The sequence below is a fragment of the Alligator mississippiensis genome, chromosome 7 (genome assembly GCF_030867095.1).
Source record: "Alligator mississippiensis isolate rAllMis1 chromosome 7, rAllMis1, whole genome shotgun sequence".
In the NCBI taxonomy this organism is placed as follows: Eukaryota; Metazoa; Chordata; order Crocodylia; family Alligatoridae; genus Alligator; species Alligator mississippiensis.
Genome location: NC_081830.1, coordinates 86,824,892 through 86,836,936, shown reverse-complemented (window position 1 = coordinate 86,836,936; position 12,045 = coordinate 86,824,892). Strand labels below are relative to the sequence as shown.

General features: G+C 49.3%; 1 protein-coding gene across 4 annotated transcripts in view; it reads right to left on the bottom strand.

Annotated features, from left to right (window-relative positions):
- The window catches only part of LPP (LIM domain containing preferred translocation partner in lipoma), a 425,329-nt gene that overhangs the window by 15,308 nt on the left and 397,976 nt on the right, over positions 1-12,045 (bottom strand). For all 4 annotated transcript variants that reach the window (XM_014607111.3, XM_059731261.1, XM_019499042.2 and 1 more), the window contains 2 exons: positions 6,689-6,867; positions 92-212 (listed from right to left, as the gene is read on the bottom strand). In XM_014607111.3, coding sequence (XP_014462597.1) covers positions 92-212; positions 6,689-6,867 — 300 coding nt within the window. The remainder of the gene's footprint in view (positions 1-91; positions 213-6,688; positions 6,868-12,045) is intronic.

Here is a 12,045-nt window from a genome sequence, read left to right as displayed (position 1 = left end):
GGCCTGTTTTGCCTGGCATGCAAGGACGTTTCTGCCATCACGGAATAACCCATCATAGCTTTTTGTCCTTGGACGTGGTCTGAATACTCACCTCGCACCGGTAGCACTGAACGTGGAAGTCGCGATCCAAAGCCACAATGCGGACGGTCTCCTCTTGACCCGGAGCCGGCATGATGGGCTCCTTACACACAGAACATCTCGGTGCAAATTTCCTGAAGAAAACAGGCATATTTTGGGTCATCCAAGTGCACAGGCACATTCCTTTTAAAGGCTTGGGCATGCAACCCACTTGCACACCGGTTTGCTTTATACTGGTTTTGCATAGAGCTGTAAATTAACCCAGGAGGTGGAGCAGACAGACAGGCACCTATCCAGAGGCAGCTGCTTGCAGAAAGCAATGTTACAGCTTCTCCCTGCCAGGTGGCAAGGCAAGAAGTGACATCCTGCTTGCTTATAGCAGAGTTACCTCGGCACAGCTGCGGACACACGGCGCTTGCACCAACGCAAGTTATACCGCTACAGTTTTACCTCTGATTCTACACTGGATCCAATTGAGCTGCAACAACATAGGGGTTTATATCATCCATCTGCTCCGTGTTGAAATGGTTGTAAAGCTGATGACACTCACGTAAGCATGTCATGTGCATCAGAAAGCCAGACACAACCGATAAACCCTGGCACAGCGTATATACTGCATCTGCAAGCAGAGCTGCCTCCTTGAAGAGGATGCATTAAGGATGGTTTTGAGGGCCTACAGCATGCTGCAGGAGACCTCAGAGACTACCTGGAGAGCATATTCTGCTTGCTAACACAGTGAGGAGGACTTTCACCAAGGGATAGAGACACGAGCCCAGAGTTAAATAAATGGATAAAAATGTGGTTAGGGGAAGCAATAGCAGAAGTCTCAGGGGAGAAGATAGGGCAATCAGCTGGATACCTGAGATATTTGTATAAAGCTTGGGGGACAGACAGGAAGAATTGGGGGGTCCCAATACAATCACAGACTTAGGATGTGATGGGGATTATGGGCATACGTGGCTATAGCATAGCTTGTCCAGGACAAATAGATAGGGGAAGAAAGGAGGAGGCATTGCCCTATATACAAAGGCGATGCACATGTGTCTGGCATGCAGTACAAAGTGGGAGGTAAACCTGATCACAGCTTCTGGGCAAAGGTCAGAGGGGAGAACAGGAGGGGGATGCCAGAGCAGACGTGTTACAGGCCACCAAACCAGGAGGACAAAGTGGATGAGACTGGGGGAAGTTTCCAAATCGCTGGACCTGGCTCTCATGGGGAACTTTAATTAGCTGGGAGGGAAATGCAGCAGTGCACGAGCAGCGCAGCAAGTCCCTGGAGTGTGTCAGGGATAACTTACAGATACAGATGACAAGAGAGGCCAACTAGGGAGGGGAAGCTCTTGATTTACTGCTCGTAAACGGGGAGGAATCGGTTGAGAATATGAAGGTGGAAGATAAGTTGGGTGGCAGTGACCACGAAATGGCAGAGCACAGGAGCAAGCAATCTTGATGCAACAGAAGAATGGGAAATACAGCAAAGCCTGGCCTGACAGCCATGTCTTCAAGGAGCTGAAACTCAAAAAGGAATCTAACAAAAAGTGCAAGCCTGGTCATAGTAGTAAGGAAGTGTACAAAAGCATCACACCGCAGAGGGAAAATTAGGAAGGTCACCGCAAAGTTTGGAGATGCAACTGGCCAGGGACATAAAAGGCAATAAAAAGGGATTCGATGAGTATGTGAAGAGTAAGGGGAAGACCAGAGAAGCCATCAGTCCCATGATAATTTAGTTACGGATGATGCAGAAAAGGCTGAAGTATTTAATGGGTGAATCTGATATCAAATACACCCAAGGAACCTTGTCTGCCTATGTCCTTAGACCAACACAGCTACAACCTACACCCCTGAAGTATTTAATGCCTGTTTTTACTTCGGTCTTCCCAAATAGGGGTGACGAGAACAGTTGGCAGGAAAGATAAGGAAGGAGTTAAACAGCCTAGAGTTATGGCAGAAGAGATCAGGGATTACGTCGATGTTTTCAAGGCGGCAAGGCGGGATGGGATGCATCCTAGGGTAGTGAAAGAAGTGATTGAAGTCATTTCTGAGCCATTCCTAATCCTCTTTGGGAACTTGTGGAGGTCAAGAAAGAGCCGAGATGGCAATAAAAAGGACAAACAAAGGACCCACCTTTACGAAAGGGAAGGGGAAGCTGAGGAATTACAGATCGGTCAGTCTGATCTCAATGCCTGGAAAGATCGTGGAGCAGGACCTCAAGGAATCTAGTGTGATGCCACTAGGTGATCAGGAAGACCCAGAAAGGATTCATGAAGAGCAAGTCATGCTCGACCATCCTGATTTTCTTCAGGTGACAGGCTCTGTGGATGGGAGGAGAGCAGTGGCTATGATATACCTGACTTCATGAAAGCTTTTACCACTGTCTCCCATGACATCCTCATTAACAAGCTAAGGAAATACAGACTGGAGGAAAGGACTGCAAGGTGGATACAAAAAACTGGCTGGACCATCAATATGGCTCCATATCTAGTTAGAAGGAGGTATACAGTGAGGTTCCCCACGGGTCTTTCCTGGGTCCGGTATTGTTTAATATATTCATTAATGATTTGGACATGCTGAGCAAATTTGTGGACAAGTGGGGTGGAGTTGCAGACACTGGAGAACAGGGCTAGGATCCAGAATGACCTGGACAGACTGGAAAAATGGTCTGCAATCAGATCAAATTCAGCAAGGACAAGTGCAAAGTCCTGTACTCTGCATGCACAAACACAGACTGGGGCATGAGTGGCCGGGCTGAATTGCTGCAGGGAAGGACTTGAGGGTTACAGGAGACTATAAGCTAATAATGAGTCAACACTGTGCTCTTGTTGCAGAACAGGCCAACAGCATCCTGGGTTGTACGACTAGGAGCGAACATCAAGGGAGGCGATTCTTCTGCTCTGTTCAGCACCGGCGAGGCCTCATCTGAAGTACAAGGTCCAGTTTTGGGCCACCCACTTCAAGAAGGATGTGGACTGACTGGAAAGACTGATTGCTTCCTGCTGGACTGATTGGAAAGAGTCCAGCATGAAGCAATATGAATTCATAGAGGCCTGGGGAGCAGGACTGATGAGGAAAGACTGAAGGAACTAGGGGTCTTTAGTCCAAAGAGAAGAGAAGACTGCGGAGGGGGTTTGATAACAGTCTTCAAATACCTAGAGAGCAATTATAGAGAGGAGGAGATGGGCTCTTCTCTGTGGCTGAAGACAACTAGGAGCAATGGCCTCAAGCTGCAGCAGAGGAGACTGCGGTTGGAGTCTAGGAGGAACTTTTGACTATGTGAGCGGCCAAGCACTGGAGCAGGATGCCTAGAGTAGAGCTGTGAACTCTCCATCCCTGCCAATTTTCAAGAGCAGTTTGGATGGACACTTGGCCGGGGTGGTTTAATCAGGGATGATCCTGCTTCGAGCAGAGGGCCGGACTAGATGAGCTTGTGAGGTCCCTTCCAGCCCTACTTTCCTATCATCCTGTGATCTACAGTAGGTCACCCATCATTGTGGCATCTGAGTTAAGTGGTATAGTGGGTCGTCATTGTGGCATCTGAGTTAAGAGCCCTCAGCATGCTAACTTCCTGCATAAAACCACTGAAGTCAAGAGTATCTCTCCCCTAAGAAGGTCTCTTGGAAAATATGAAGATCCCAGAAGCTGGAGATGGACCTATAGGTAGTAATCCTGGATCGTGTCCCTGTGGAGAGGTTCTCTGCAATACAATTTTTGGATGCTGCAGGTCTACCCTGCAGTGTCTGGGTCCCCCACTGCTCTCTGAGCTCTAGTTTTAGCTGGACCAGGCTTGTGCCCATATGGGTTGCCTGCCAAGACAAACCATCACGGCAAATCCGGCAGGTGCATCTCTTACTTACCTAATTTGCACTTGCAACCAGACAAGTGTGGGTGGAAACAACCCAATTTATGGTTTGGCCACAAAAATAGGATGCCAATTCTGCACCAAAAAAGGGCCACCAACCTGCTGAAATCTCACCCCAAAACTTATTCAATCCTGATGGATGGGAAGCAGGGTCAGAGGGTATGAAATGCCCCAGGACAATGCCTATAGGAACAGCTTGAAGCCTCTTTTGAAATACCTAGCAGAAGGCAACACTGCCACCCCGCCTTTCACATAACTCCCGGCCTAAAAAATGAAATCTGTCTGCAGCAGAAGTCGAGGAAAATATCTGTTTCACTGGCAGCAGATGAAAGGCATCGGCGTAACTCTGATCAAATCAAACGTGAATTAAACAGTAGCTCTCCGGATAGCTGGGGAAAAACCCATTCAGATGGATCGTGCTATGACTGTAGCTGCAATTGCAGTTAATGCTGCACTGTTTCCTGTCTTTGTTCTATTTGCCTAAAATTTGGTGCTTACGAATGTTTTAATGTTTCTCAGTTTGGGCCATGGGGGACAACCCAATTTTTTCCTTTAGACACAGAGCTGGCTAGGTGTGCGAGGAGTCAGGTAGGAGGTAGAGCAGGGCGGCACCTTCGACGAACTTCCAGCATCGGCCAAAGTAGGTTGTTGCTTAGGAAAGCTCATGACTCTCTGAACTAGTCAGTCTCTAAGGTGCCACCCTGCCCTAGAGACCTTAACTTCTACCTGACTTCTAGCACACCTAGCCACCGCTGCCTCGAAAGGCAAAATCGGTCCATCCACCTCCTACCCTCCGATGTAGAGATGATCCCAGGGGGATGCACGGGTGTTTTGCAGGGAAAGAAACACCCACAATTTGGTTCTCATCTTGCACGATAAGCAGTGAAAATGCCTGCTGGGAATTTTGAAACTAAGTGTTTCGGTTTATTTAAAAAAAAAAAACTCCAGCAAAACCCCAGGATTCCCCAAAAGTAAAGCTCTCGGTATGAATTTCTATTTTTCTGTGGCAAAATGGGAACAGCAGGAGGGGAATGAAACCTGAGCATTTTCACACCATTTTCAGGAAGATGTTTTGTGAAATTTTTTTTATAAACCCATTCTTTTCAGAGAGCTGGAAAAGGGGGGGCGGGAATTACCTTTTTTATGTTAATAAATGTCTTTATTTTGTTTTTCCCCCCCTCCAAAACAGTTCAAGTGTCCAGTATTAAAATTTGCAGCTGGATTTTTGTAACTGCAATTTGCTCCCTTCCTCACTGAGGTTTTCTTTTGACGTCTCCATATGCCTCTCCAGGCACAGCGTATCTGGGGGCTGTACAAATCCTTAAAGGATGGTGGTAACAAGGGCTGGGAAGAAATCCTTTTAAAGAGTTAAGAAGTGGGATACACCTCTATAGAGGGAAAGCGCTAATCTCCGGTGAGGTCTTGCAGCTGTGGAGTAGCGTCCCAAGGGAAGAAAGCGGGGAGACTTATCCCTTGCATCACCACACCTGGGCTGATCAGGTATGGTGATCCAAGGGATAAGGTAAAGTGTGGCTTAATATGCTTCAAGGGAGAGACTTTATCTTGGCTGTAGATGCAAGCAACAGGTCTTTTACAGTTCCCTGGAACGGCCTTATTAGCAGCCCCTGTGAGTCTTATGTTCAGGCTCTATACCCACACACTTTCCATTCTCCATCAGCACGAAGCACTGTTCATTTAATGCCTTCACGGTGCAATTTATTTCAAGCTTTCCTCCGGAGGGAGGCGAGGCCCTTTCATGCAGAGAGAAGAGAAGCAGCAGCCTCCAGCATGCACGGGCATGTGAGATGCGGGGCAAACCCTTTCGCAGTTGAAGCAGGACTCCCCTGGTGCCTCGGCTTTCTGCCGGCCCCGAGTCCAGGGTGCGTTTTACCCCACACAGGATCCCTCTGGTTTCCTGACCAGGCTGACCCACGCCGTGGCCTCTGCTGCATCCGAGCGCACGGGCCGATCTGGGCTTCAGCGCACGCGTTTCATATTTGTTTTTATCATTCCAGTCAATCGCGGCTGCTTTTTGTGCCGTCGACTCAGCCGGCGTCTTTGAGCTTTCAGGCCCGCGCGCAGATGTCACGAGGCTCTAATTAACTCTACCCCCCTCACCCCCCACTCCTAGAAATTAAAGGATAAATGCTTGAAATGTAAACTCACATTTGTCAGTATTGATTTCCTCTTTTAATTGAGGGGTGCAATGTGTCTGTCTTTTCTGAGCAAGGGAAACATTTCTGCTCTGATTACATCTACCTATCTGTCTTCCTTAGATGAGCTGTGATGACTGCAAGGGGAGGTGGGGGAAGAAGTGGAAGTGAGAGAAAGTGCAACCCCCAGAGATTTGCTGCTCTCTTAAACAGACGTTTTACTACGAATTATTACAAGCATGGTAGCTCTTAGCTCCTCTCAAGGATAACTAGTAGCTGGAAACAAGGTAGAGCTAGCGTGTGGCCGGCTAGCACCATCGAATGCTCAGCAGGCTACTGGTGGGATCCAGAGCATAGCAGGAGATCCCCTGCTGCAAAGCAGCAGCCGAGTTGCCCCAAAGGGACATGGAAGAGAAGGGCTGCAGCTGCTATAGGGGTGTAAAGTGTGCGCTGCACCATGTGCAGAAAATGCATCGTGTTCAAGGAGACCTATGAGCTCTGAGACCAAGAAGCATTCAGCTGGCATATCAGGAAGGGGTCCTAGCCACTCGGGACCCCTCCCCATGTAAAATAACCAAGGGTTTTGCCCTGAGGTCCTTACTTATGGAAATCCTCAATGCAGTGAATGTTCCCGCCGGCGTCCACGGTGAAGGGGATCCCGTCCAAGCTGCGGTGGCACATCACGCAGGTGAAGCAGTGGGGGTGGTAGGCCTTCCCCGTGGCTCGAAGGATCCTCTCCATGATGGGCTTGGCACAGACGCTGCATTGCTCCAGCGTGTTCTGCAAGCAAAGAAAAGACTGTGAATCCACATCAAAAGGCTGCCAGGTAGGCACTAGACAGTCACGGGGTCTGGCAGGACTAGGGCGATACTGCTGATCTTTGGGGAAAATGCCTTTCTTATAGTCTATATAAGCTCAGAGTTGTCTGCTTCACAGCTGCACGGAGGCAACGTGGCTATAATACCCTCCCTCTAAAGGATGGATGCTATCTACGTTCCTTGGTTTGCAGGTTTTATTTACCAAACCAGTCACTGGAGCACAGAAGCCAGAAAGCAGTTTTTCATTTCCAGCTGAAAGCAGCGGCTCTTTCCAACCCTGCCGTCCTCGCCCCATCTGTTACATAAACGCCTGTATAAATCTGCCTCAAACACTCGCCTTCGCGGGGCCTGTCTGCCCTCCCGATGTTGCCCAGCATGAGTACACGATGTGCAGCTTGCCTTGTTCCCAAACCCAGCACCTGAAACGCACGCACGCAAAGAGAGACGCGTTCCACCCTGGCAGCCGCGAGCGATAACTCAGCGGGCAAGCTCGGTGGGTGGATTTGCTGGACCCGGGGAGAGCATCCCCTCCCCGCCCGCCTGGCTGGGAATACGTGGAGTTATCAAATAAGTGCCATATGTTCGATTTCGGGATGCAGCCGGTGGGCCTGTGATCTCTGGAAGGGGGAAAAATAATACCAAACGGAAGGAAAATAATGGGAGCCGTGCAAAATCATGCCAACGTACAACACTTGATGGCTAAAGTTCTCCTGCCTTGCATGAGCCCCGAAAATCTTGGGGGGAAACATTCCCTTCCAGAGGATGGCACAATCATTGCCCACTTGACTGCACCATCATTGCCCATTGCCCAAGTTTGTCAGCCGCAAGAGCCTTCTCCTTGCACCGAAATACGCTCTCCGGACCCGAAACACCAGCGAGTGCAGAAGAGTCGTGCTACAGTGCAACATTTGTGCCTAACCTCCGAGGCCACATCTTCCTTGTGAAATGCAAACAGATCACTGGCTTGCTCCTTGCTTTCCTTGCAAATGCCAAAAGGTCAGTAGGACTTGCTTTTTTGGAAGAGTCAACACAAAAGGTCCTGGATTTCAGCGGTGCATGAGAACGGCCTGCCATGGTTGTACGCACGACCCACTCTGACTCGGGGTTGATTACCGGCAAGGTCTCGCTTGATGTATTATATTTTTGCAATAACAGGGTTCAATGAATGGTTCCTTGGCTATCTGTTTGTTCACTATCACCGCTGTGACAGTGATTGATGTACCGGAGAGAAGGCCAATGCTGGGCACTGTTTTCTCTTTAGGGATGTTTTCAAGCTGAGTTTCCATATCCACACTGCTCCTGATACCTGTAAAGGGTATTCTGCAATGTGGCCAGCACTGGGAAACCAGGTACCCAGGGCACTATCTACGGCAGATGCCTAAAATTAGTAGCTGGATTCTGCATACATCACGAACTCATTAAGTAGTTTTGTTTTTTTATTGGTTCATTCAAGACTTATCCCATTAAATAAACTGGATTAAAAAATAAAGTGGAGAAGCATGTGGAGTGTGGCAGCAGTATGGGAGAAGTCAGCGGCCGCCCTGCGAATTTCAGTGGAAAGGCGCAAAAGCTAGCAATGACCTGGGGCTGGACAAGGAAATAATTTTCCCAGCAACAGGTCTGTTAATTTGAAGGCAGCTATCGTTGGAGCAAAGCCTGGCTCTTACCAAGCGCTCTTCATTGGTACATCTCCAAACACTTCACTGACATCTGCTCGCGCCGCATCGATAAAGCTCACGATTAGCATTTGTAACTTTACCAAAAGGGGCCCGTACCAAACATATTGCAACCGCTACACTTCCTCATCACGGCACTGGTTTATTTTATGCACAGCTTTATCCTAGAAAAACAGACGTGTCAGACACTTCCCATATTTTGCTAGAACAGTGCATGCCACAGAGAAAACAGTAAAGTAAACCAGAGATTTCTAAAATTTCATGGTCACCACATAGAGCAGAGGGGAGCGAGCGCAGAGCGTGCTTTAGGAGGTCACAGGGAGTTCAACATAGGAACCAAGAAAAGAGGGGGAGAGGTAACCAGGTTCGTCTGGTCATTGGGAGAGTCCGCATGAGGTTGTCCACAGGAGCGGGGCCTCGGGTATTGTTTTTTTGTCTTGAGGTCGCACCACAACCACAGGCCAGAGCGACATCCAGAATGAACTGGGCAGTGCAGGCACCCATAGGATGAGACTGTCTTTGTCTGGAAGGGTCTACCCAGGTCAATGGAAACTCATTTACTTGGAATCATAGACAATGAGGGTTGAAGGGACCTTGGGAGGTCACATCTAGTCCAACCCCCTGCTCCAAGCAGGACCAGCCCCAACTACATCGTCCCAGCCAAGGCTTTGTCTACCTGGGGCTTCAAAACCTCCAAAGATGGAGACTGCACCACCTCTCTGGGTAACCTGTTCCAGTGCTTCACCACCCTCCTAGTCAGAAAGCTTTTCCTAATATCCAACCTCAACTTCCCTTGCTGCAACTTGAGCCCATTGCTCCTTCTGTCATCTGCCCCCGCTGAGAACAGCCCAGCTCCAGCCTCTTTGCAGCCCCCCTGCAGGGAGGTGAAGCTGCTATTCAATCCCCCTCGGTCTTCTCTTCTGCAGACTCAATCAGCCCATTTCCCTCAGCCTCCCCTCACCAGTCCTGTCCCCCAGCCCCACAACCATTTTCGCTGCTCTCCTCTGGACTCTCTCCAATGTGTCCACATCCTTTCTGTAGTGGGGGCCCACAGCTGGACACAGGACTCCAGATGTGGCCTCCCCAGTGCTGAATAGAGGGGAAGAATCACGTCCCTTGATCTGCTGCCAACACTACTACCAATGCAGCCAGGATGCCCTTAGTCTTCCTGGCACCAAGGGCACACTGCTGGGTCCTGTCCAGCTTCTTGTCCCCTGTCCCCCCAGGTCCTTTTCTGCAGAGCTGCTGCCCAGCCCGGCACCCCCAGCCTGCCCCAGGGCAGGGGATTGCTCCCTTCTCAGTGCAGGATTTTGCACTTGTCCTTATTGAGCCACATGAGATTTCTTTTGGCCCAATCCTTCAATTTGTCTCAGTCTCTGAATCCTAGCCCTACCCTCCAATGTATCTACCACTCCCCCCCCAGCTTGGTGTCATCTGCAAACTTGCTGAGGGTGCATCCATCCCATCTTCCAGGTCACTGATGTAGATATGGAACAAAACTGGCCCCAGGACCGACCCCGGGGGCACTCCACTTGATACCAGTTCCCAACGAGACATTGAGCCATTGATCACTGCCCATTGCACCGGATGATCCAGGCACCTTCCTATGCACCTTACAGTCCATTCATCCAACCCACACTTCCTCAGCAAGCTTGCTTGCTTACTGAAGACTGCTGTAGACGTCTCCGGCTATAGGCTGGTGACCAAGGATTTTCGATTCTTTTGCCTAACACGGGCCATTGAGCTTTGATGCAACCTGACTAGCTGCGCGAGACAGGAAACAGATGTGCTGTAGCTTTTGGATGGTGCCGTCCTGGTCTACAAGCCATCTGTTTGCAAACCTCGGCTCAGTCACACCGTTAGATGCTCCTCTACTGAAATGAGAGGAGCATTTTAATTTCCTTTCTCTTGATTAAATCCTTCTCCACCTCCCCTTCCCCTCATTGGAAATTAAGTCCTAGGAAATTTACTTGTCTGATCCTTCCAAATCTATACTGACAAGAATAATTTCAAACACCCGCTTGCTCCCTGCCTGGGAATACATTTGCTTTCCTGTACCTCCCTCATATACCGCCCTGCCTGGGAATATATCTGCTCTCAGGTACCTTCCTGGCTTCACGCTTCTTTTCAAGGGGCTACCCGAAGATGCTGGAGCAAAGGCTGCTCCGATTCACACCCAGACGACACCCCTGACTCCAGCAAGGCTGCTGCAAAGGAGGACTTGGTCTGTTGCTCTAAAAAGCCCATTTTTGCTTTGGTAAAGCAGGCTAGCCTACATGCCCAAGGACTGCCTTGGTAACTAATGAATGGCACGAAGGTATTTTTGCGCATGACTGGAGTGGTATGTCAGCAGGAATGTGAGCTTGGCTTCATGATTTTGCTCTCCGTAGCAGTTTATCCGGCTCCTGTAACACTTCCCAGAGCTCTCTGGTCTCCGGGGAGAGAAATAAGATGAAACACGTGGAAGAACGGCTACAGGTGAGAGAAAGCTATGCATCCCTTATATATATTTTTTTTGGCCAAAGAGGCTACACACTTTATATTTAATGCATTAAATGCACTCTATTGCTTTATAGAGTAACAGAAAACGAGGGCTGGAGGGGAGCTCAGGAGTCACATCTAGTCCAACCCCTGCTCCAAGCAGGACCAGCCCCAACTGCATCATCCCAGCCACGGCTCTGTCTACCTGGGTCTTCAAAACCTCCAAGGATGGAGACTGCACCACCTCTCTGGGTGACCTGTTGCAGTGTTTCACCACCCTCCTAGTGAGAAAGTTTCTTCTAACATCCAACCTCAACTTTCCTTGCTCAAACTTTACACCATTGTTCCTTGTGCTGTCTGGTACGTGTTTGCTTTTCTTCTGGCTTGGGCCCTTAGTTCGGTTAAAGACACATTCATGTGTTGGGTTTCCTTCTCTTTGCAAGAGGATCAAGGGAAAGGAGCATCCAATGCACCCCAACTTCAGCCTAATCCAAATGAAAGATGGGCTTGAAATGAAACCCCTGCTCCAAATAACTCTGGAAAGGCCAAGTCCACGTGCAATTCGGGCCCACGGCAAATAGAGCTGCTCTTCCCCAGGGACGACTCTGTACTCAAAGGAAAGTGGAGCACGGTTTGAGAGCAACAAAACACTTCTCTTGCGGGAATAATGCTTGCAAATGCCTTGGCGCAGGAGGGGCTGGCAATAATCGAAAACAAAGAGGAATAAAGAGCAATGATCAGGAACTGGCTTCTTAGGAGAAGAGCAGGGAGTTAAGAGGGATGCAGCACGGGCAGGAGTGAAGCGAGGACAGGATAACTGCAACACGTATGTGAAGGCTGGCAAGGAGTTTATTTAGGTGCCGGCATACCGCGGTGACGGCGCTCTATAAATACCAGGGAGGCTGAGGGAGTTGCAAGAAAGCAGAGAGGTTTAATCAGATGAAATTAAGAACGGGGGAATCTAGGCTGCTTGCAAAAGCTTT